The sequence below is a fragment of the Misgurnus anguillicaudatus genome, chromosome 15 (genome assembly GCF_027580225.2).
Source record: "Misgurnus anguillicaudatus chromosome 15, ASM2758022v2, whole genome shotgun sequence".
Classification (NCBI taxonomy): domain Eukaryota; kingdom Metazoa; phylum Chordata; class Actinopteri; order Cypriniformes; family Cobitidae; genus Misgurnus; species Misgurnus anguillicaudatus.
In genome coordinates, this window is record NC_073351.2 from 15580033 (window position 1) to 15605874 (window position 25842).

The window sequence follows — 25842 nt, forward strand, 5'->3', positions numbered from 1 at the left end:
TGCTATATACTGTTTTGACAATTCTGTTTGCACAGCAAGATGATCTCAGACATGTGTGTGCAGAGATTATATAAATTAAAATTGTTTAGCCAATATTATTGCTGTATTGTATTTTTCATTATTTACTACGCAAACATACTTGAACCAGTTAAATATTTGAACATTATACTAAAGTGTTGGGCCAAAATGTAAGAAGAATATTTGGTTAAAACTGGTTATTGGCAACTCAGCATTGTCAACATTAGTCTTGTACTCTTGACAAAATTGACTTCTTGGTATCAATTTTTCTTGGTCTTGTGTGCCTTCTCCTGTTGCCATTTTTCTCTCTTTCTCCCTCCCTCTCTCTTATTATTTTTTTCATTATTTTTTTGGTAATTGTTTTTATAATCTTGTGTATATGTGTAATGATGCTATGTTTTTTGTTTTAGGGTGACTTTTTAATATTCTGTCAGGGGGCTACAGATGAAAAAATAGCCCTTTGTGCTTATTCTGGTACATTTACAATTATGTTCATTAATGTGCATTGTCCTGTTAAACAAATAAACTAAAAAAAAATTATAGTCTTAAAAATACATAAAAAAATAGTTTTAAAATACTAGTCCTAAAAAATATAGATATTTTATATACAGTAAATAATTTGTTTATCTGGTGAGCAGGGCAACTTGTGCTCTGCTGCCCTCTTGTGGTTGAATTGAAACTTTCAGGTAGAAGATTAGTTTTTTCTTGGTTAAAAAGTAATGAACTGACAAATTTAAAACAGCCACTGCTGGCTTATCTCTACCTGTAAAACTAAGTAGAGAAATGTTTGTACATATGCTTTATTATTTTCTCTGTTCAGCATAGACTCCTAAATTTTAAATTCCAAAATCCGAAAAGTAATTTGTCTTTTAAAGCATTTTTTGCCATATAAAAACATGGCAATCCACATTTTATTGCTAAAATCTAATTGTCTAATCAATTGCTTAATTGTCTAATTGATTGTCTAAAATCTGAACACCATATTAAATCACTATAATAAAGACTAATACATTGCCATCTAGTGGTAGAACTGTGCACGTACCCCGCACCGTTGTCCCAGTAAGTGTAAATAAAATATGTAAAAAATTATATATCGCATAATAATAATAATAATAATAATAAAATGCTAATAATAATAATAATTATTATTATTATTATATTATTATTTTTTTTTTTTATGAAAATCAATTTCCAACAGGTTTCTGAATAAAAGTTACGTTGTAAGTGCAGTTAAAGACCACAAGATGGGGCTAAATATCCACTGCTCTCGTATTTGATTTATTTCCAGCATCTATGGTTATATTCATGGCGAGAACCAGTTCATGATTTGGGCCAATTCACCTACTGTCTTTGGGCTGTGGGAACAAATCGCAGTACCAGGAATAAACCTACGTTGACATAGGCTCATTTAGCACTTCGCAGAATGCTTTGAATTAAATATACATCAAATGTCGTTTAAAAAGATTAAAAAAAGATAAACAAAAATGATAAAAAGTTAAATACGAATTTCTTTCTGCGTCTCTAAACAAAACATCTCTCTAATCGTGGAATGACAGTGTCGCAGTTGAAACCGCTGCTTGTGCGAATGAGTACACATGACGTCACATGAACTTGGCAACTCGTGTTTGACTTCATGCGTCACTGCGCAAACCGAGTGACAAATGACATCACAGTATCGCGAGACCGAGTTGAAAGCACAGCTTTCGACCTACTCCCGCGGAACTTTGCTATCACGCAGCTATAGGTCTGCGTAGTTCGGCATGAAGTTGAAAAAAAAACTCACTCACACTGCACTACTACAGTCAGTGTCAATCTGAAATCTCTCATACACACAAACACACGCACTCGAGACTGAGACAGCGAGCGAACTTCACCACGAGATGTAAGGGATCTGGAGTTTAAAGCACTTTTTTGTTGTTCGCTACTCAAGAGGAAAAAGCAAACGACGACTACACTGGAATTTTCAGCGACACGAAGGATTAGTTACAGTAATTCCTTACATAAAGGTACGCAACATTTTTTCGTTAAAAGTGTTTGTTTGTGACTTTTACAACGCGCGTAACTTACAGAGATTATGATAGCCTTTTCTTTTTTTTTTACAAAAGTACTCTCATAAATATTGACATTTTTTCCTTCTTTTAAGATTTTAAGTAGATATTTTACTAGAATGTAGTTGAAGTATGTTTCGTCTTCACACACTTTTGAAGTCTGTCAGAAAGTTGCAATGCAGTTTGAACTTTGTTAATAAGTGACTGATCGAAACTATACAGTTCACCTTCCACTGAGTTTTTACCTCTCTCTGTTTCAGTTTAGTCACGGTTCAGCATGATTTCTGAGTGATATGAGTGGACTCGGCATGGATTTCGGCAACGAAGTGGATCTTTCCAATAACAACATCACTCCGCTGTGGAAAAGGCGAAGCGAAAATGACATTAAGCCCAAGTCCAGACCTCTCAGTTACCAAATGGACAGAGTTGTCATGTCGGGCTTTCCTGTGGATGATAGGTGCACCATCACCCTCACCCAACCTGCTGAGAAGATCAGCAGCACTCCATCAAACCCTGCTGTGCTGAAGCACACTCTGAACAAACCTACAAAGAAGACTAGGGTTGTTAGGAGTATCAGTATTGGATATTTGTCTAATGGACGCTTCTCGCTCACAAAGTTTGCTAAGTCGGAGGATAACAAAAATTTAGAAGTCCCTAACCCTGCAAAATCACCGACTCCAACCAAGAATGGAAATGGTCTTAGCGTTTGGCACAATAAGAATATAAGAGATCCTCTCAGGCGTCTTTCAAATCAGTTGACCTTAACTTCTCAAAAAGATCAGATTATTTTCGGGGATTCATCTCCGACGACAGACATGGTCTCCCCAACAAGTTTATCTCCTCAGAGCCCCGTTCGCCATCTTTCACCCCAATCTCAGGATGTCCGTAGGTCACCCCGCAGCTCCTCATCCCACAGTTCCACCTCCAGCATCCCCTCCCTTACTTCCAGCCTTAGCATCCCCTCAGACCCCCCTACGCCCCGGACACCATCGCCCACCGAGAGGTTGGGGGGAGTCCTGTTGCACCGGCAGGGTTCAGGGTCATCTCAGGGCTCTGAGGGCAAGCGCCCCCCCTCTCCAATCATACTGAGCACCCACAGTTCCGCAGCACACAAGATGGGCACCCAGCAGATCATACCCAGGGGTCTGGCCTGTGACACGCGCTTGTGCAAGCCACCTCAGAACCAGCCACCTCAGAACCAGCCCCAGCGCGCAGGCTTGGGAGGGTTTTTGGACACTGGTAAAAATGCTTTTCGACCCCGAAGTATGTTCGAGACTGGGTCTTCTTTTTCCACCAGCAAAAGTGACGAGCTGGACGGAGAGGAGAACCCAGGGCTACTTTCGAGAGGCTTGCGCTCGAAATCATACCGCCGGGCAGTGGTCAGTGGGGTGGATGTGGACGTGCCATCTTCAGACCCAAAAGCCAAACGGATGTCCCAGCCTGCACTTAAAGGTGTTGCTGAGGACAAGGAGATGTCGGCTAGCCCGAGTCCAACTAAAAGCAAGGTGAGTTCTCCAATAAATTATTTATGGTATTATTAAAATGCTATAGTGGGTATTATTATGTAATTATAGAGGTATGGTATTTCACTGCTGTTTGAAGGAAAGGGAAGTGAAGATTGCGTCTATCTTAGATAATTATCTTGTTTTTCAAAACAGTTGTGCCGCTTTGCCAAAAGTAATTTTACTATCTAGGAAAATGTAACACAATGATAGCACAGTTTGTTTATTGCTTGTGGGATCCATGACATTGAAAATTAGGGGACTTTGTCCTCAAACAGTGGTATGTAGGTCTGTAACCATTCACAAATATCACTGCCCTCAAATTAACCGTGTCAGGCACAAAGGTCATCTTTAGGGTCAAAGGTTGCATGCAAATAACAATAGACTCCCATTACTTTAGTCTATCCTTCAGAATCTGACAGGTCAGTGTTAACAATCACAGCACAGAGAGTTAGTGGACCTAACAGCCCAATAAAAGCACCAATTCATTCTTATTATAAAGAGAGGAAAATAGCCTAACCCTTTAGACACTGATGTGTGACGTACTTGGCCCACAAAGTTCCCGTGTGAAATCGATGTCACCTTTCTTGTGTGTGTTTGTTTTGTTTTGTAATTAGATTTGGAAACAGTTTAATGCATCTATCTACCAATAAGAGTTTAGTACTCTCAGCCTGGTTTAACACATTTTACCATATTTAAATCCATATCACATAATTACTCAGATTTCTCCTTACAGTCGGTGTTAAAAAGATAAATACATTCTGTGTCATTTTTAGGGCTGGGTATCGATTCAGATGTTTCAGATCGATTCGATTTCAATTCCCAAGCTATCAATTCGATTTCGATTCTCGGTTCGATTCCGATTCTCGGATAGATTTTTATACTCGATTCAACTCAATGAATATAGATTTAATACAAATACTTTTTAAAGAAATTAAGAGCCACAAACCTGTATATTAAACTCTTGTATTTTAGGTACACTTGGGTACATTAAAAAAGGAACCATCTCTAATTTTCAAATGCATACAATTATGTTAAATACGATACAATTTTGATGCAAGATGAAAAATGTATGCTGAAAAAAGTCACAACAGTCGAGTGGAGAAGACTAGTAATTAGGTTAACGTTAATCTTACATTCAATGTTTGCGGAAATACATATGAAAAAAAAAAACGATTCGTGGCCTTTGAGAATTAATTTTGAATCGAAATTTGCCCAGCCCTAGTCATTTTGGGTATGACTATTACTATGCATTATCCTTTTAGGATCAAAATTATCACACTAATGAACTAATACAGCAGTTTCTTTCTTTCTTTTTTTAATGAGGACTCGTGATTCCTAAAAATCCTATTTGTAAAATCCAACTAATCAGTCACCTGTGCTTCCGGCAGAGTGCAGAGAGGAAGAAAGGCCTGCCGAGCCAGCGGACATTTGACAGTGGGGGTAAGCATCGGTCAGCCAGCAGACTTGCTGTTTACATATAGCTGAGACTATAGGTAAACATCCTCCATTTCTGTGTGCTCTGCACTTACTTTGCTTTGAAGAATGTTAATTCTTAACAATGACAATTTGTTCAGTTGTGGTGTTGTTAAAAAACTTTAAAATGATACAAACTACTTAATGGACAAGCATGAATGTGCTCTTGGGTGAGCAAATTGGAAAGCAGTGATGATCTGCAAATTATTTTGTTTACAAAAGAAAATGTGTAAGAAATTAGTCATGAATCAGTTAGTTATTTCTAATAATGAGCAAACTGAAACAAACAAAATAAATTTTCGCTACATTACATAAGATTGAGAGCTACATTAATTTACGAAATGAGACACAGATGACACAGGTATGTTAAATATGCTTAGTGTCTGGTTTAGACTGGCCACTCACTGTAGGTAATAATGTCACAATGTTTCTTAACTTTCAGAGGATGAAGTTCTATACCAGAACTACCAAGAGAAAGCCCTGCACAATGATTCAGATGAGGATGCCGAGCCCAAAGAGCCCCAGCCAGATAAGGGCATTGTGGTCCAGTTCAGACCCATACGGACCTCCTGGAGTCAACTCAGTGTGGTGAGGAACCATGGAGACTTATACACACACAAGGGCGGGGCTTTAGCATTGTTGAGTTTTGATGGACATCTACGTTTGACACAACTGGTTGTTTGTTTATGAGCTCCAACACAAATACTCTGCTGTGGCAGTGTTTGGGAATGCTAGTACAAGAATGTTGTCCAGCCCTGTTGTGCTGGGTGTCCCAGCCTGTCTCACATGCAGAGAGAGAAAGCAGGTGGGCTTTATCCGAACGTGGGAGGGAAGGAGAAAAAGAGTGGGCTGGGAGAAGCTAGCCTGCTGGGACACGGTCAGGCAAGGCGCCAATACCAGAGAATTCTTCTTCATGGAAAAATTAGGAAAATGTAGATGGATGAAGCAGTGTGCTGACTCCTGTCATGGAATTGCGTAATGGAAGGCTATAATGCATTTTCCCATATACAGTACGTGTATGAGTTTTTATTTAGTAGATGATTTCGGGTAAGGTGGTTTACTTTGTGATTTTGCAGAAGGATGTTGACTTTTTTAGCAGGGCAGTACAGGCACGTTCATCTGTGAAAAGTAATGAGAAGTCAGAGGTGAATACAGTCAAGTGAAGAAATCATTATGACACTATTAGACATAACCACTTAAAAATTTAAAACACTACTAATGTATAATAAATATAAACATTTCATATTCTGACATACCAGAGCTAATAATCATACAGTATATAATGTTTCAGCCTTTGAAAAGTTATTATCTATGACTTGGATTTATAAAATTACAGGTGTTACTGGAAAAGCACAGGGTGGTTTGGCTGGATTCCTTTGTTAAGTACGAATAATGATAACTATCTTTTCATCATAAATAATGTAACATTCAATTTCTCTACCCCCTTAGCCAAACATGTTTCATTAAACGCTTTCATCACAACTCAGGTTAGGTGCTGACTTTGTATTTGAGTTGTACGGTATGTGGTTTCTCAAAAGCGTTTTGATTCTCTCATAACAGGGAGAGGTGTTTAGAGACAATATTTGCATGTTATGTCACATTATCTCTTTCCAGTCAGTTCTTATTCGGCATTTCTGGCAGCTTTTGCACAGAACCCAAGTCAGATCTGAACATTTCTGGGTGGAGTTACTGGTTTGTCTCTCACTTATTTTGTGTCCTTCACAGTTGCACTTTAAACTCTGCACTTTAAAAACGTTTTAAGAAAACTTTCTGTATAGTTTCTGTATCTGCATCAGAATAGGGTGACCATACGTGCCATTCTTCCCGGACGCGGATTTCGGGTGCGTCTTCCGAAAGTCGTATTTGTCGACCGCATACGTCATAGAGGATTATTGTTATTATTACAGAAAAGCAACCGTTACATTTTAAAGGAAGAATGAAACTAGGGTTGTATGTCTTATGTTTTTAACTGAATGGCGTATGCGATAAACAAATACGACTTCTGGAATACGCACCGAAATCCTGGCCAGGACGTGTCCGGGAAGAATGGCACGTATGGTCACCCTACATCAGAAGGTTATGGATTAGGGGTGTCACGTTTTTCCAAATCCTCGATTCGATTACATTTTCGATTCTAAGGTCACAACTCGATTCTCGATTTTTTTTTTTTTTTAAAGCACAAAAAAATGCTATGCCATTTTAAAATAGACTCTTATGAAATATAATATCTGACCTTGAACCCGGAGATGCCCTGCCATGTTAGTCATGCTGCCAGTGGAAAAATATGGTACACGCACATACCTGATAAAACGAAACTTCCTGTCAGACGAAACTTCCTTAAAAACGTGCTTTTATTACCGTCAGACGAGATTGTGAGACTATACCTCAATAAGTCATGTTTAAATGCTGTTTTCATAACTGAAATAAGTTGACATGGGGGCGTGGCAGCATTGACAATTCCATTTTCTTATTCGAAGTTCGAGGTTGTGACTTAATTTCGATCGATTTCGATTTAAAATCTAAATCCTGACACCCTTATTAAATGAAATTAAATGAAGAACCTTTTCTTTACCCTGCAAACTTTTGGTCTGGTCATCGAAACAGGTTTTTAGGACCCAGCCTGATTTCATCTGTGTATACAGTATGTGATGGGTGTGTTTGATATAAAAGGACCCAAGAAAGTTTTGCTTGAGTGTAGATTTACTTTTCTTTGGCCCGTACGCTACTGTGCCTTCACTTTCTTGTTTTTGTGACCTGGGTAAGAATTGTTAGAATGTGCCTCAGGTGTCTGCAGTCTCCCCGGAGGAAACACGATAAGGTTAATTGGATTTGCTGAATTCAGCACACGCAAGTTACAAGTACAGTTGCTAAGATTTGTTTGGTTAGCATCACGCCCTTATGCTGCACAAACTCACACACACGCACAAGACCATGCGTATATTTATTTGGTAGTTCCAATCATACCGATGATATTTTCAGAAACCACAAACCATACATCTTGATTCAAAGAGCTGTGCACACGCACTTGTATATACAACTTAACATTCTTCTTTCTGAATGGGTCTGTTTGGGGGAGTTCATCATTGAAAGAGTGGTAGACTGGTGGTGCAAACGTGAATCAGTTCTGTTTATTATTCATTTATTTAATTTGTGTAATGCAGTGTTTGCTTCACACACGGCAGGACCGCATCATGTGTACACAGACAGATCTGTTCAAAGTGTGTCTTGCTGTCTTATAAATACTCAGTTTCTTTTCAAAATAATGAGATGCTTATCCTCAATTTGTCCCAGGTTAAAAAAAGTGGAATATGTGAGAAGTTAAGTCAAGAGGAAAGAAAGAAACAAGAGGTAACGTCAGCCTTCACATTTTTTTCCAGTGTTTTTCTTGTTCTTATGCTTCATCATTTAATATACTGTATATTTGCCTGTGTGTCTAAATATCTAGTTAGAGGAACTTGTTATAGTTGGATGTGCAAAGCATTTTTCAAAACCAATTCTTTAGACATTATGGATGGGTAAAACTTTCTTGCATAAATGAATGAGTTTGATCTGAGGAATTTTAGTAACCATTTGGATCCTTAAGCAAGTACAGCTGCTCAAATTCTCAGTGTCTTTTAGATTAGTTAGATATGTTTGGCATGTTAATCAGTTCCTTTTAACTCTAAATCGACGGCCACCTCACATTATCCTGCTTTTTGTCAGAATACAGATCTCTTAGAAATGGGCATAAATATCTGGATTGATTTAAGTGTAGTCACCATTTCTTAAGGTGAAATTCATGGTTTCTCTTCTGCAGGCCATATTTGAGGTCATCTCATCGGAGCACAGTTACTTACACAGTCTGGAGATCCTCGTCCGTCTCTTCAAAAACTCAAATGAGCTAAGAGATACCATTAACAAAACGGACCATCACCATCTCTTCTCCAACATAGCAGACGTCTGTGAGTCAAGCAAAAAGTAAGAGCTCTATGCTGAATTAAACCTTGCACCTGAGATACATTGTGCAAGTAGCATATAAATGAGTAGCTTTTACATTTGTACAGCAAGCTGGCGGCTCATCTGATGCAATCTACTGTACGGGAACTGATTAACTACAGTATGCCACTCCCTGTTTGCCTGTTGAAATCACTGCTAGATTGACGGGTTGTCTTAAGAAGACGCTGTTTAATACCTTGATAAAGTTTAGACTAAATTGGTTTCTCAGTTTGAAATCAGAGAACCAGGTCGAGCTGTCTTGTTCGGGCATGCAAGGTTACTTGATCTTTCATGGGAGTTTTTTTTTTTTTTTTGGACAAAAATTGGAGATTGTCAGTGCTTGTTGTATATGTGAGGTAATTTATTAACTGTATGTTTTCCTAATATTGATTACTGTGTTTAATAAAAAATATGGAGTAGCATGATATCAGCACACCTAATTCTCAAACAGTTGCCTACAGCAATTTGGACAGATTTTGAAAAGTTTTTGTGTTAAATTTGAGAACTTTGTTATACTTATTTCCTTGGATTTAGTCATTTCCAAGAGAAAATAGACTGTATGCACCTGAATGCTTCAGGTAATACAGAAACTGCAACTTGAAACCTTGCATTTGACAGACAGAGATTTTATCTGTTGTTCCAGTAGTGCATGTTTGTATGCAGTTCTTGGTACTTTATCTTCCAGGTGTCTTTTCTGTTGGATGGCATGTAGATTGTTTAGTTTCAGGCCAGGGCAAGACGACTGGTTACTGTCTAATGTCATCATTGCTTGGGTGTCATTTGATCATATGACTTTGTCACAATTTATAGATTGTTGATATACGGAGAAGCAGCTGCTTTAGGCCCTGTTTACAAGAGAACGCTTGAGGGTGAAAGCGTAAAAATATTTTATCGGATGTGCCTTTCGGTTACACAGGGACTGCGTTTTTGGGGCTTAAAAACGCAAAAAAGTGAAACCACCCTCCAGAGTGGAAATCATAAAAACGCTCTACCGTCGCGTTCCCGTCTAAAGGGTTAAAACTAGTGATGGGCACGGATATTCGAATATTCGATCTGCAATAATAATTTGAATTTAAAAAATGCTATTCGAATGTTTGTTTGTTTTTAATGTGCCACTAAAGGGTTACGACTTATTTAATTGCTTTTTCACTTCATCTATACTGTCTTTTACAGACTTAAATGTAAGATATACATGAACATTAATTCGTATGTCTGATTGTTTGGCAATACAGATTGCAGACGAATTTAAGTTTTTCCTTTTATCTCCGGGTTTGTCCATGCAGCGCCGTATTTATTCGAATAGTAAATTACTGGAAAATGCCCATCCCTAGTTAAAACGCAAAAGTCTGCTCACGGCTGCTCTCATCGCGTTTACGTCACAAGCATGTGCCAGTTCAGGAAAATAACAACAAACATGTTGAATTATTTCCCTACGTAGGACCTTCAGGTTGCCAAAGCAGCTCTTATAAATATACATGAGTCTTTCCAGCAGTTGTACGAAATATTCACCGCTAGTAGCCTATGTCTGATCAGAAACGTGCATTGATTAGCACTATGAAATTGTTGATGCGCCAATTCGTCGGAGGCAAACCAGACGGCTTTGGACGAGACCTAGGAGAACAAAGAAGAAGGTTGTACGCAGGCACGTGGGCTTGGTGTTGTTTTGTGTCAGTGCTTCACATTGCCACCTAGCTGCTTTGGAAATACACAGATGTGATTCACTGCCAGTAAACACATTTATCACTGCTGGAAAAATGTAATACAAGATTATATAAGATTTCTGTCTTAACTGTGACTATGATTGGTGGAGGTTTAACATCAACAAATCAACACACCTATTTGTTTTCCTAATACAAAATCTTATTGTGGATTGTTTTGTGTGTGTGTGATTCATTAGTGCACAGTCTTTCAAAAAAATGTCTTTGTAATCATTCATGAAAATGTAACCTTCTCCACCACCTCTGAAATGACGTTGCCTTCCCACTTACATCATACAGGCCCTAATATATATTAAACATTCTTTACAAATAGCCAGATAGCTATTTCCAGTAGGCATTATTTGCTATGGCTCTGGTACAGGACAACGCATTTTTACACAACCAGAATTTCAACAGTGTATGTTCATCTAAGTTATATTGTGTATGCATGCATACTTTATGTGCTTCCCGTCTTTGCTGTCTATGCTACATCCCGACACCCACATCTGCCCATCCTCGTGAACACATCTTCTGTTGTGCATGGAGCTGTAATGCCCTGCAGACAGGAATTGCCCCTGCTGACCCCCGAGAGAAGCGCAGGGCTGTAGTTTAGGAATACAACAAATGATTTTACTTTCTCAGATACTTTGAGAAACAGCACAGTCCAGTTGGAGACTGTCAGCCAAATTTATGAGAAATCCATGCTAACACTGGGATATTTCGAATCGCATGCAGATATATCTTGTAAGCCAGTGAACCTGATAGCTTTGTAAGCTGTGTTTAGTGTTTTCCAGCATATCTGTAGAAAAACACTGGGCTGTCAATGAATAAAGATTGAATTTGATAAACAGGATTTTTGTTACCGTTCATGTGGGCCAAGTGCTGCTGTCTTTCAAAGTGCAAGTGATGTCATGTTATGTTATGTGTGTGTGTGTGTGTGTCTCATTATGAGTCTGGGCTTTTTAAGAAGCAAATTTTTTGAACAGATAAAGCTTGCCCATATGCACAAGCATTGGTGTTCATGGGTTAGCTTTAATCATCCAGCTGTATGTATATGGGTTAGAGAGATGTCTTCTGTACTTCCTCTGCATTGTAACATCTCCCTCCTGTAAACATGCAGAGCTCTGATGAGGCCAGGTCTGCTTGTCTTCATGAATGTCTATCAGAGCTGTTCACTTCTGTGACCAATACCTAATGATCAAAGTCTAGTAGTCTAGAATGATAGATAAAGCACTCACATTTTCCACTGATTAATTATATATTATTCACTAGGTATAGACATGGGAGTGGTGTCATAAACTGGAGCTTTAGGCAGAATTGAAGAGAAGGATGGTAAGGGGGTCAGGCTCATTTGTATGGACTTTCCTGCATTCTCATACATTTACAGACGTCTGGCAGCGAGCACCGCTCTAGTAAAACATAATGAACTCCTTGGATAACTGCATTCAACACACTGTCTGGTTATTAAACCTTGGCTCTCTTATTAAACCTGTGTTGTGTCTGAAAAGGGGGCTGTGTGAACGTTACTCTGTAGGTCCCATTTCACAGCCAATTATGGAAAGACTACAGTAGGCCTATATTGTAGCATACATCAGGGTTTCCCGCAAAAAAATTTGTTAGTTAAGGTGGTAGGGTTGGCCGGGTATGGGGGCGTGGCAATCAAAGGGGTGGGGCGTAAGCATCATGATGTAAAATGAAAATATTTTTAATAAAAACACTCTAATAAAACTTGAAGTGAAACTAAAGGGTTAATAAACAAAACATGAAGCAGATGTTGTAGAACCTCTGGCGAACGATGATAGATAGCGTGAAGATTTTAATTACATTATCTTAAAGAAGTGTAACTACTGTAGCATGTAATGCACATAAATAACGTGAGCAGAGCGCTCAACAATTATATCAGGCACGTGAAACCTAGCTAGCAGGTTGCTCAAACAACAAAAATCACCAGGTAACTTACTTTAAATTTGCAAGAACTATAGACTTATACAATAACAACTTAAATAAACCCAAAACCTAAGTCCACTTACAGTTCACATGCGTTTTATCAACTGGCTATCCTCCAGACTTGACCGACTGTCTTAATCTCATTTCGGCCGTGTGGCACGCGTGCACACTCGCGCTATTCTCCGAGATGTTTTATCAACTGGCTAGTTATCCTCCAGACATTGACAGACCACGTCTTTCTCTCATTTTGGCCGGGTGGTGCACATGCCCACTCTCGTTGTGAAGCACATCCGCGCTATTCTCCAAAATGCACTTGACGGCCTTTTGTGCAGCAATTTTTTTTTCTTTGGACGACCTAGTTAAGGCGGTAAGGTTTTCCAGCTTAGGCGGGCCGCCCGAACTGCAAAGTGCTGCGGGAAACCCTGTAAATTCACCGGTACTACATGTAAAAAAAGTAGGTCTATATGTTGTGATGTTTACATGGTTACAATGTTATGTTTAAATGTATTAAACTAAATGCATTAATGCAACAATTTCAGAACACAACAACTTTTCATTTTAATTTCAATAGGTCATATTTGTGAACTGAGGAAGAAATCTTGATATCTGTTATATATATTTCAGTACATCAGACTCTTTTATTCAAAAGTTCATGCAAAATTCTTATCATTTTTCATGGCATAACTCCTTTAACCTGATTCTGGGTGTGCCTTCTAAGGAATGGAAACACTATTCAGTCATTAATGCCAGCTGCAAAAACCATCAGTATTCTAACTATTGTACCACAGGATTATGGAGTCAAGACACATATAACCAAACACATATGGGTATGTGTATGCATATGTTAACTGTCATAATAAGGACTGGGTGATTATATTTCATCTCACATCATGAACACACCTGCATGTAGTAAGCATTAGTAGCGTTAGATACAATACAAACTTTAATCCAAACAGACTCACAGTTCATTAGTAACAGGGGCGGTCCCACTGGAGCAACTTGAGGTCAAGAAGGCACTCAAACTCCAGGCAGATTTTCCTCAGCAACTTTCTTGGATAGAATGAACAGTTCACTTTATCTACAATGTTTTATATATGAAGAGCTCAGTGCACAAGTGCATCTGACATGTTTTCTTGTAAACTAAATTTTTTTATCAGAATGGATTCTGCTAACAAACGGTATTTTTGAATGACCTGATACTTCCTGGCTCCCGCGTCACTCTGTCTTTGTTATTAAACCTCACCATTGGTTGAATTTGATATACACATTCAGACGCACTTGGAGGCATCCCCAAAGTGCCACCGCAGTGACGCAGCGCGAGTTTCCTCGAAGGGAACTGTAACAATGTATCTTAAAGGGTAACAAGGTGTAACCTTGCTCTCATTTGAAATGTGTCCCCACATTTAGTCCTTGAATTTGAGGGTATTGGACCTGGAAAGTCCTTGAAAGTTCCTTGAATTTGAAGTTAACTAAGGTGTGGGAACCCTGTACATATCACAATAAAAAGGTTGTGATGCAGTATCTTGCGATACATTGTGAGATTGTATAGTGGTATATTTCCTCATTTAGGAATATAATAGGATATAATTTTAGGAAAGCTGTCATTAACAACACACCACCATATGCAAAGTAAAACAATTTGTGTTACATGCCCTTATGTTAGTACTTCCTGTCAATGTTTAAGTTCAGAGATAAGGAGAATGCTATCTTTTGGTCTGGATGTAAACTCCAAATGAAACAACTGCCGTGAATCTTGTATGATAAAAAAAATATTTATCAATATTGCATTTTTGAGAATCGCTTTAGTACTGCCAAACTAAATATTATGATACTCGCATGTATCAGTATTTTCCAACATCATTTTCATAACAATGTCCTCCCTTCCTCCGTGTTTTCTTGTAAACAATGAATGGATGTATGTACTTTTGAATTACTGGTTTAGCCACTCACTCCAGTAAATATATCGCTTATGGTCGAAAAAGGAAATTTCCAAGGTATGACCTTGTTTAGGTTGAATGTGGAATTATTCCTCGCAAACCACAGGAAGACATTGTGACATGCTGGTAATTGTTTTCGTCTGTTACTGGCACGATAAGTGTCATCAGTCTGTCAGTTTACAACCTTCCAATATATTCAAAATAATTACACGCAGAAATTATTTCATTGGTGTGACTTCCAGGAAAAGACAAGGGCGTTCAAATGAGATTATTTTTATCTACCTATCAATCTCTTGGTTGATGACATGTCATAGTCAAGACTACAGTGATGTTGTTGTCTGGCAGTGTCTAATCCGGATGGTTTCCTTGAAAAGATGAGGATATCTTTTCTTTGAAACCATCTGGATGTAGTCCACATAATGGGACTTTCCTCTCAGAAGCCTCATGAGCCCTGATCTGAAAAATGACATGATCGTTTTTATTAAACGGACACTGCGGCTTACGATACAGATAAACCACACACATGCCGATATACTTTATTACAAATACAGTAGCCTTGATTCTGTTCCAAAATTGTTTTTTGTTAGATCTGCCAACAGTGCAAGAGTGCAAAACATTCCTAAAATGTCCCACTGCATTTGTCTATGTGCATGTGTGGGTTATATAGTATGACAGCTTGCTTGTATAAAATAGCTCAGATGCTTCTGTTGTGTTCGCTGTATTGCTGTGTTTAGAAAGAGGGTTGTTAAAGGAAGGAGTTAAGTTTCAGAGTTTGTCCTGTTTAAGTTTCAGTGTGCCTGCCACACTGTAAATCATTTATCAGCCTGTTCAGTCTGTAGATTTTTTAGACAAAAATACACACCTTGACAAAGCAATATTACCATATGCTTACACTAACCTTTTTAACCCAGAACTAGACTGTTTCTTGCAAAAACACCACTTTTGCTGACTATTTTGCCCCTGTGCTTGATGAATACCATTCATGTAAATGTATTTTTAGTTCTTCATTCGAATCCATCAATGAACTCTGGGAAACTTGCAGGGCTACAAACACCTGTAGAAAGGATCTGGGGTCATCGCCCTGTGTTAACAGCCTGACTGACATTACTTCTAGATTTAGCCTTTAGGTTGTGACTTCGTGTTGTATTGTAAGGTACTGGAACCAAAGGTCACGCTAGGTTTCACCACAGATGGCTCTGAGCTGCATCCTCTAGACCATTGTATTGGGAATACCCTACATATGGGTCATAACGTGTAATGCGTGTGTGTCCTGGCAGGAAGAGCGTGCATATGTGTGATCACGTGGAAAGCAATGTGTGTTGCCATCCCCTCGTTGGTCATTTGTGGGACTGCGGGACGTCCTGTGCTCTGATGTGATTGCGAGCTATGGAAAGAGGTGTTCGAACAGCTTCCTGGCTTTGTGTTGCATATCTGCATGCTTGCGCATGCATACATGGGTAATGACTAAACAGGGTGCTCCCTGCATATTACAGTCCCTGACTCGTGTCGCTGTTATGACAGGTATCTTACAAATGTTAATGTCTCACGCAATTGTTTTCTCTCCCTGTCCCTCCTTTTCTCCTCCCATCTTTCATTCCTTCTTCTTTAAGGTTCTTTAAGGAACTTGAGGATCGGCACCAGCAGAACATTGCAATCGATGACATAAGTGATATTGTAATAAGACATGCCCAAACAAACTTTGACCCCTACGTGACGTACTGCTCCAATGAAGTGTACCAGCAAAGAACTCTACAGAAACTTTTGTGAGTACAGCACACACAATCAGTTAATTTTGCTTTTTTTCGATATATTCCAATTATGTTTCATTGTATTGCCCTTTTCAAAATAAACATTGTTAGTGCATTACAACTCCCCCCCCCCCCCTTGAAGCAGGAGTCACATGGGCTGAACATATTTTTGAAAATCTTATCATACTCAAACAATTTGAACAGATGCAATTCAGCCACACAAGTAGGCCTACTGTAATAGTGATATTGACTATGTGTGCATATGTTATTATTTTATTGCTTTGATTAATAATACATATGCACTTTATCATTCCCTTGCCTGATATTGATCTCTGCGTTCTACCTTTTAGCTTCGCACAGGACAGAGTTTTCCTGAGCAGAGATCATATTTCCTCTCTTAACTTCTCCCTAGTCTTTGATTTTTTGGCTTTGTGCACCAAAACAGTGCTGCATCTTTGTGATCACATGACATTCTACAACCATCTGTTAGTATAACACTCTATGTATCTCTTTAGAAACAAAAGCGTGTCCTTTAAGGAGGTGCTGACGCGAATTGAAGCCCACCCGGACTGCCGGAACCTTCCCATGATCTCCTTCCTCATCCTTCCCATGCAGAGAGTCACGCGGCTGCCTCTGCTGATGGATGTGAGTCCCGATAACCATTTATCTTAACCCTTGAACCCTTAGACCCAGCTTGCTTACACCCTATGAACTCTTAAACCTGGAGTATAGTTAGTTTTTTTTTACATGTACGTGAATATACGGTCGAACGAACAGCATTGCATAGTTTATTTGACTTGTAGTAAAATGCAACGCATCTCCTGGGCTAAATTGTCCTTGACACGCATACACTCCCTATAAATACATAGTATGTGCAGTTACAAAAATCAAGCGGTGCACATACTATTCTGGTGACGAGATTTGCGTCACGCACACTGTACGCTGACCCTCGCGTATGCATAAAAACAGGATCATACTTATAGCTTAACTTTATCAACATTAGCGGCATCTCTGTGTCCCTGAGTTCTGACCTGGATGACTTTCACTGTTATGCAACACAGCAGATTAATCCAATTAAAGTGTCCGGCTACTCCTTGTTTTTCTTTCTCTTACATTTATACTTTCCTTTTGTATAGTCACGCCCATCTGGTCCTGAGACCTGGTCCTATTTCCCATTATCCCATCATTTATTGTATTTCTACTATTTGTAAATTTGTAGCGAATTGTATAGGGTTTGGGTTGGTTTTGAGATCTTTTATTAAATTTCACAGTTCATTTTCTTGCTATGTCTCTAGAGGTTTCTGTATGCAATATAATGTGAGGGAAGCCGCTCCAAAGATGACCTAGAAACATCTCTATTCCCTTTACTTAAAGCTCAGGATTTCATTTTCAGTCTTTCCTGTAAATCGCTTCTCACTTTATCATCCTCCCACCCTTCTGTCACTTTTTTTGTGGATCCCCTGAGCCCGGCTGTGGGTTTCTTAGTTTAGGACAGCAGAGCTGACTGGCTCTGAGCATGAGAAAATTTACTCTCTCTCTCCCTTCACATGACTCAGGAACAAGTTAAACTCAAACTCAGTTTTTTTTCAAACACGATTAGAGAGAAAGTGTTTCGAAAAGTCATTAGATAAACAACATGTCTGATCTGGACACAGAGCAGTGGCAGTGTACATACTATAGCACCAAGACTTCAAGTATCATTTATAATGAAACCATTTTTTGCGGATTTCTTTTGTAGACCATATGCCAGAAGACGCCTAAAGACTCTCCCTATTATGAAGCCTGTAAGAAAGCTCTGCATGTTGTCAGCAAGGTGAGACATTACAGGGGAAACAGGTGAAATAACCGCTGCAGTTAAAGTGTTATCTGAAAGGGATTTAGGTATCTAATCACCTTCTTTTATGTGTGTGTATGTGTGTTCAGCTTGTGAGGAAATGTAATGAGGGTGCTCGTACCATGGAGAGAACAGAAATGATGTACACCATCAATTCCCAGCTGGAGTTTAAAATTAAGGTAAGAAGGGTTGTGTTTATCCTGAATCCAATTCCAGTTCTGTAATAATTCTGTCGTATAACACCTATGAATAATTTAAAAATAAAAGCTGTGTACAGAATTTAATAAGTAGGGGATAATTTATAGGCAGTCGGTTGTTATCACAGAAATAAGCCCAGGCAGTGTAATCAGGACCCAACGCGAAGTGTTGATTAAACTACGTGTTTTAATCATTTGTAAATATAATGTCATATATGTTATTAATTCTTTCCTTGCCAGCGTTTTTATAAAGGGTTCCAGCCATATCATTTTTTATGATTTTCACAAAAGTTAATTACTTCCAGAAAATGTTCTTCTTTAAATATATAAACATACTATATATACAATGAAAGAACAGACACTCTGCTTTATTTGTTTTCTTTTTATCACCTCTCAAATATGGGTAGGTCAAAAATACAAAATTTTGAGCAAAAAGCTGATATAATTGCATTTTTGTGAAAGACTTTTTATAGAGATCAGATTCAGAGCGATAATCACAACATACACGGCGTTTGAACTGTTTGCCCTAAGGGAATACTCCTGGGGTTTATACGTTGAGGGAAAGAGGGATTATATCCTGGTGGATAATAGCAGAAATACGGATTGTCGGAAAAGCTCGTCATTGGCAGGGAAGCGTTTTCTCTTAATTGATGAGTTAACTTGTCAATTGACGAGTTATTGGCGAGTTAACTCGTCAATGGCGGGGAAAGAGTTAAAAGATATAGTTATATATCATTTTTGTGTAATAATAAACTGTATCTGTCAAAATGATTTGCAGCATATGGGTTACTGTGTGTTATTAGTTTTGAGTGGTTGTTATCTGAGAATAACAAACCTGCAAATGTGAGCCATGTAATAAGCCATGTGGTAAGTAAGGAATGACGTGCGGCCTACTTGTTGTTGTTGCATAATAAATCCCTGTCAGAGTAATCGAGCCCTGACATGAAGTGAAGGGGTCTTGTATCACCCTGAAGGGATTTATTTTCGACGATAACCAGCTGGCTGTACGTTATCCTGTTTATTACACAGCTACCTGCCACTTGTATGTACCAAAGCATTGTTATGTTATAAGCTTATTTATAACAAATACAGACCTTTTGCAAGGAGCAAAAGGACCTTTTTTCAGAGTGGATTCAAATCAATACGTGTTCAAACAAGTTCAAGACGAACATGCATAGATAGATAGATAGATAGATAGATAGATAGATAGATAGATAGATAGATAGCTGTCAGGGATCTCCACGTTGGAGACAGAGATAGAACCCAGATGCAGGATCGGATGAACACAATACTTTATTTATAACAAAAATGACAAAACAAAGACCCACGAGGGGGTTAAAAGAGCAAGACAAAAGACTGATAACTAGACTTACACTAAACTAAGACATGAACTGGATAAGACTACAAAAACAATAAACTTAAACAATATATTGACTATACACTAACTTACAGATAAACAGGTCAATACAGATACAGGCATGGAGCAAGACAGCACGAAGTGTATCACAACAGAAGGTTACAAACGAATCAGCACAGGACAGCAAACACAAGGGCATTAAATAGGGGAGCAAATCAAGAGGTGAACAGGTGACATGAATCAAACAATAATGGGATAATTAACAGGGAAACGAGGGGGCGGAGTCAGGGGACGAGACATACAAACACAAGACAACCACAGTACAAACAAGACAAAACCATAAATATATATAATTATATAAATATATATAATTATATAATTATATAAATATATAAATATATAAATATATATATATACACACACACATGACAACAAAACACTAGACTAAACAAGACATTAAAACAAAGACTAGAGAATACAAGGGAGCGGGGAAAAGGTCACAAGACACGGGAAAAACGTGGTTAAATATAACAAAACCACGATCTCCCACACAAAACATGTACTGTTAGGACCCTGCCATACAAAACTAGATATAATTACCAACAAGATTATGGCAGAGTCCCAACAGGACCCTCCCCTCAAGGGACGCCCCCTGGCGGCCCTCAAGGAGAGACACAGGACAAGAAAGACTGGACACTGGACAACATCCACGAAAACATGACAAACACCAACAAAGGAAGACAAGAGAGAACAACAAGAGGGTTAGGGTGAGACAACAACAATAAACAAGGGAGGGGGGGGGCGGGGGAACAACAAAGTTCACAGGGGGAGGGATGGGACTGGGTGCAGGGCGAGCCTTCTGACCCCGGGGAGTAGCTGAGGGTTGGGTACGAGGCTGCGCTGACGGCAGAGGCTGCAGCGGAGGCTGCGCTGACGGCAGAGGCTGCAGCGGAGGCTGCGCTGACGGCAGAGGCTGCAGCGGAGGCTGCGCTGACGGCAGAGGCTGCAGCGGAGGCTGCGCTGACGGCAGAGGCTGCAGCGGAGGCTGCGCTGACGGCAGAGGCTGCAGCGGAGGCTGCGCTGACGGCAGAGGCTGCAGCGGAGGCTGCGCTGACGGCAGAGGCTGCAGCGGAGGCTGCGCTGACGGCAGAGGCTGCAGCGGAGGCTGCGCTGACGGCAGAGGCTGCAGCGGATCAGGGGCCTGAGAGGAGGCAGCAGGCTGCAGAGCCGAGGAACCCTTCCTCCTCTTCTTCTTCTTGGGACGCGGAGCAGAGAAGGTGGGTTCCGCCGTGGGCATGGTGGGCTCTGTGGAGGATCCATCAGACACTGACTCCCACGAAATCCTCCTTCCTCGCTTACCACGCAGACTGACTGACAGAGCAGGGTTCTCAGAAGTCACAGTGGGCAGACCTGGGTCTTCCAGGGAAGCGACAGCCAGGACACAGCCCTCAGGGACAGATGGCAGTTGGGTAGGTGGTCTCACCACAGTTGGGCCCCTGAGCTCCTCACGATTCATTGTGTAGCGAACCTGATCCACAAAGCCCAGGGGCTCCAACATCCTCATCTCTGAGGGTTTGAGGGGTTCGTTGAGGCAGCGGTTGTAGATACACTTTAGTTCTGCCTCATTGAACCCCGAGTCCCTAGCAGCAGCGTGGAAGACAGCAGCAAAGGACCGCACATCGGCTTCCCCCTGTCTGAGGCCGAAGAGAAGATGAGCCTGGCGGCTCCTTTGGGCTGAGGGTGAAGCACTCATCGATCTGCTGGGTTCTGTTATGGCTGATTCGTCTGTCAGGGATCTCCACGTTGGAGAGAGAGATAGAACCCAGATGCAGGATCGGATGAACACAATACTTTATTTATAACAAAAATGACAAAACAAAGACCCACGAGGGGGTTAAAAGAGCAAGACAAAATACAAATATAACAAGACTTCAAGGCAGAGTCCTGACAATAGATAGATAGATAGATAGATAGATAGATAGATAGATAGATAGATAGATAGATAGATAGATAGATAGATAGATAGATAGATAGATAGATAGATAGATAGATAGATAGATAGATAGATAGATAGATAGATAGATAGATGTTATGTCACACTAAGCTCAATATTGTTCTGATAACAAATACAATTACATGTTGTCAAAAAAGCAGCCTCTCAGTAATTGGCCTCTGATATATAACACAATAACAGCCTGTTCTTGGCCTATTCAAGTTGCACGCAAGTAATGTTATGCAGTTAAGTCAATAAATTACAATAGTGTTTTGTTTGTATGCTGGACTACACCAGTTGCATTGTATGTTTGTTGTTACGTGCAACCAGTGAGTATAACAATAAGAAGTGTTGTCTATTTTTATTACACTACCCCCCAGTCTGTCATTAAATTTAGATTGGAATCTCACACCTCAATTTCTAAAACGATTTCTATCTTCATATTATGGTACATTCATTTGCGGTTTAGGGCTACCTCTTAATAGCAATGTAGTGAATGTTGACAGGGTATTTTAGTCTGGCATTCAGTCCGCATTGTTGAAACAATGACTTTATAAAAAGAAAATTTAGAACACAAATAAAACTGGCTCTTAATCCCTAAATCTAAAGAAAAAATGTGTGCTATTTTTTGACAACTCCCATAAAGCTGTAAGACAGGTTTAAAGACTTTGCATGGTATCTGGCTAACAATGAATCTCTAACACCAGCTGATGACGAGCTTTTAAACACATCTGCAGAGAGATGCATCTTACTGTGCAAGCATTACGCATATAGTTTCCCACTATTATACATATTTCCTCTACTCTTAAGTAATATCCTGCTAAACACTTTGTTCTGTTGAGCAGTCTTTGAACTTTACCACAAAGCACTTTATTGTGTTTGCACTAGCGTCCAAATCACAGCAGAGATCCTTCTCAGATTGACTGAGTTGTACAAATCCCAGTCACTTTAGAAGTTAATCCAGCATGCTCTCCTCAAAGACGTGCAGAGGGAAGGGATCTGGTTAGATGTTGTGCGGACACAGCTATCTGCAATTTTTTTCTCACAGGGATTAAAATGAATTTACATTGTTAGCTCTTGAATCATGCGATTTACCCTTTACATTCTTTGCAAGCGTTTAGCTTTATAGTGCATCAGAAGCAAGTGGGTATTTGTGCATGTGTGCACACGTGTTTGACTCACTTTGTAAGCGCACTGTAATGTACTGGACACTTGCACAAATGTACTCATAATTCATGGGCTTGTGTGAGTGAGGAGTGTGGGAAAGTCCTGCTGGCACGTTTGGTGCTAGCAGATGTCTGGAGGCTTCTGCATAATCAAAAGACTGCTCTTTCCAGCTGTTAGAAGGTCAGCTGGTCTCACACCAGTCACCACGCATACATATACAGCTGAACTCAAATGTCATAATGGAATACAGGGGCGTGCATTCTGGCAATACAATATGTGCCAAGTAATTTTAAATATTCAATATAAATGCGTATAATAATTATAAAACAAATAAGAGCCAATGTCCAGAATTGGGAAAAAGTTATTTTAAGATTTCAAGAATCATGATTTATTTTTTGTCACACACACCCACACTGTTATACAACTTGCATTGAAATTATACAGTATCTGGCCACCTCATATATATATGAATATGATATAAAGTATGAGATGAGATAAAACCAAATATAATTGATAAATTAAATATATACATTTACAACAGCAAAAATGAAAATTGAGGAATGTAAGGAAATGTATACCTTATGCTGCAGTTACTGCGTAAAGGTGTAAGTACAGCAGCCACAAACTGACATATATGTACACCAGTCAAAAATTTGACTGAATTTATGTGTTTTATGGTTTTGAACCTTTAAAACCTTCTGAAAATATTTGACATTTGTTTTGTAGAGAAATGTAAATCATGTCTATGTGTCATGACCTCAAGCAATCTCGGTTTACGCAATCAAAATGAACAAAAAACACATCTCTCTCTCTCTCTCTGAAATGTTTAATTTGCATTTTGCTTCGCAAACACTTATTTATACCACTGTTAATATCTGATCATGATGTCTATACCATTTCATTAGTGTTACATTGAAACAGTGATTCTGTCTGGCTAACATTGTCGTCTTTCACACTTTGTCTCTTGCAGCCATTCCCACTGGTGTCGTCATCTCGCTGGATGGTGAAGCGTGGGGAATTGACAGCTTACGTAGAGGAAAATGGGATCTTTTCCAAGAGGACGTCTCGCCAGCATGTTTATTTTTTCCTCTTCAACGATGTCCTCATTGTCACAAGAAAGAAAAGGTGAGCTGGAGACCAGAAATGAGTCAAAGTTGTGTTTCTGTTTTTCCCCTACTGTTATTGTGCCCTAGAGGACACTACGTAGTGCAGGAAATTGTTGGGATAAAGTGTGTGTAGATATGGAGTTACAGCCTGTTATGTGTGTGTGGGGTCGGTGTAAGATGTGTGTTTAGAGGTAGGACAATGTTTACTACATTGCTAATACTGAAAGGTGGATGAAAGTAATACAGTTTGTTAAAAGAATGGAATGAAAATAACCCAGTAGACAGATTTTTGGCTTCTGTGTCAAAATAAACTAGCAGGTGATGATAAAGGCCTCTAGAGTCAAGACCACGGGTTTGTTTTTGTCTGATCTATGACCTTCTTTTCTTGTCCTAACTACAGTGCAACGTCAGGTAGTTTTTAGAAGCTTGAAGTGTGATATATCTTTTTGGAAAAGAAAATGGTTTGGTTGTACGACTGCAGTCTGAATTGGGCATGGGCTGGTATGACTTTTTAACTGGACACAATACATTTTATTTTTAAGCAACATACAACATGTATGCTGGGTGAAAATAAAGCCTTTAAATATAAATTTTATATATATATTACATGTAAATTACATGACTTAATGATTTAATTAATTTGGTGTAAACCTAGTTCATACCTTGCAAACGGTATTACAGAAAATGTTAGTGGTTTTGAAACCTTGACTGTTTAAAACCTCGGTATACATTGAAACCGCAACGGAAGTATGGCAAAGAATCAGCAGTGAAGCAACATAGAAAGAGAAAGTTATTTTAAAAAGTTGACTTCATCAGCTACCAGATCCGTGTACTATAATGGAGTGGATAGAAGACGTTAGCAGATGACCAAAAATAAAGTTGCCAGATACATATATGCGTATATTAATATATTATATTCGTGCAACCAAATGCAACAACCAGACATTTTGATGCTGGGAAAATGTTTTAATAAACTTTGAGATGCTAACACGTTGGAACCAATGGGGAATAACACCACTTCTGTTGCCTAAATGCGTGTGCAGGTTATTTGATCATGTGAGCTGTATTATTTTCTAGAAAACGCACAGTGAATGTACTTCCAGGCAGCTGTCTTGACTGCATTACAGTTCCATATCACTTCGCATAGTTAACTGTCATAACGGACTAACAAAAACAACATGACACATGATTTTCTGAGGCAATAACAGCGCTGTTTAGAGACGCATATAGGTAGCCTCGTTCACACAATCTCTCTCTCGCCCCCCTCTCCCTCTCTCTCGCTCGCTTGCTCGCCCTCTCTAGCTCTCTTTCTCTCTCTGTGTCTTTGTTGCTCTCGCTTTCTTTCTAATAACTTCATTAAAGCTCACGTAACCCACGCTGTTTCTGCATTTCTGATGTTAATCTGGAGTACCTATAGAGTAGTATGACATCCTTTATATCTCTGAAGAGTCTTTAGTTTAATCAGATTTATAAAAGAAAGATTAGCTTTACCGAATCTTTCCGATAACGTACGAAAAAATGAAGAAGGAGGAGTTACTACCGCAGGAGGAGCGAGTACGAGTTATGCAACACTATACAACACTGTTTTAACTTATGATTCACTACATGTTCGTGTCATTTATATAATATCCACGCGCCTATTTCCAACATAAGACAGAAGTCTTACTTACCACGTGTAACTCGTCATGACCCGGTTCTGAAAATCCACTGCATCAAACACACACGCAAAACTCCGCTGCTACCCCGGATAATAAACTATATCCATTGTTTTCATAAGGCTGGATGTCTTCTCCTTACATCCAAAAACACACTTCTTCTTTCGTGCCATTGTTGACTTTTG

General features: G+C 39.3%; 2 protein-coding genes across 2 annotated transcripts in view; one reads left to right on the plus strand and one right to left on the minus strand.

The window, feature by feature from the left end:
- The first annotated feature begins 1810 nt into the window (after window positions 1-1810).
- The window catches only part of LOC129418897 (rho guanine nucleotide exchange factor 26), a 46542-nt gene continuing 22510 nt past the window's right edge, over window positions 1811-25842 (plus strand). The window contains exons 1-11 of the mRNA XM_055173844.2: window positions 1811-2024; window positions 2327-3571; window positions 4960-5011; window positions 5487-5632; window positions 8336-8392; window positions 8841-9001; window positions 16211-16363; window positions 16864-16993; window positions 18087-18161; window positions 18272-18361; window positions 23867-24021. Of these exons, the coding sequence (XP_055029819.2) occupies window positions 2360-3571; window positions 4960-5011; window positions 5487-5632; window positions 8336-8392; window positions 8841-9001; window positions 16211-16363; window positions 16864-16993; window positions 18087-18161; window positions 18272-18361; window positions 23867-24021 (2231 nt within the window). The 5' untranslated portion in view covers window positions 1811-2024; window positions 2327-2359. The remainder of the gene's footprint in view (window positions 2025-2326; window positions 3572-4959; window positions 5012-5486; window positions 5633-8335; window positions 8393-8840; window positions 9002-16210; window positions 16364-16863; window positions 16994-18086; window positions 18162-18271; window positions 18362-23866; window positions 24022-25842) is intronic.
- Window positions 18378-21622, minus strand: LOC141349800 (uncharacterized). Its single transcript, XM_073853966.1, has 2 exons — window positions 20560-21622; window positions 18378-18425 (listed from the first exon to the last, which is right to left on the minus strand). The coding sequence occupies exons 1-2, from the start codon at window positions 21487-21489 to the stop codon at window positions 18378-18380; spliced, it is 978 nt and encodes a 325-aa protein (XP_073710067.1). The 5' UTR covers window positions 21490-21622.

Bases quoted from the DNA above. Each gene is read 5' to 3' on its own strand.
- LOC141349800 (XM_073853966.1), bottom strand. From the start codon at position 21,489: ATGAGTGCTTCACCCTCAGCCCAAAGGAGCCGCCAGGCTCATCTTCTC. The intron at 18,426-20,559 runs GTGAACTTTGTT...AATTATTCATAG, and splicing joins CCAGTCCCATCCCTCCCCCT to GTGTTATACGACAGAATTAT.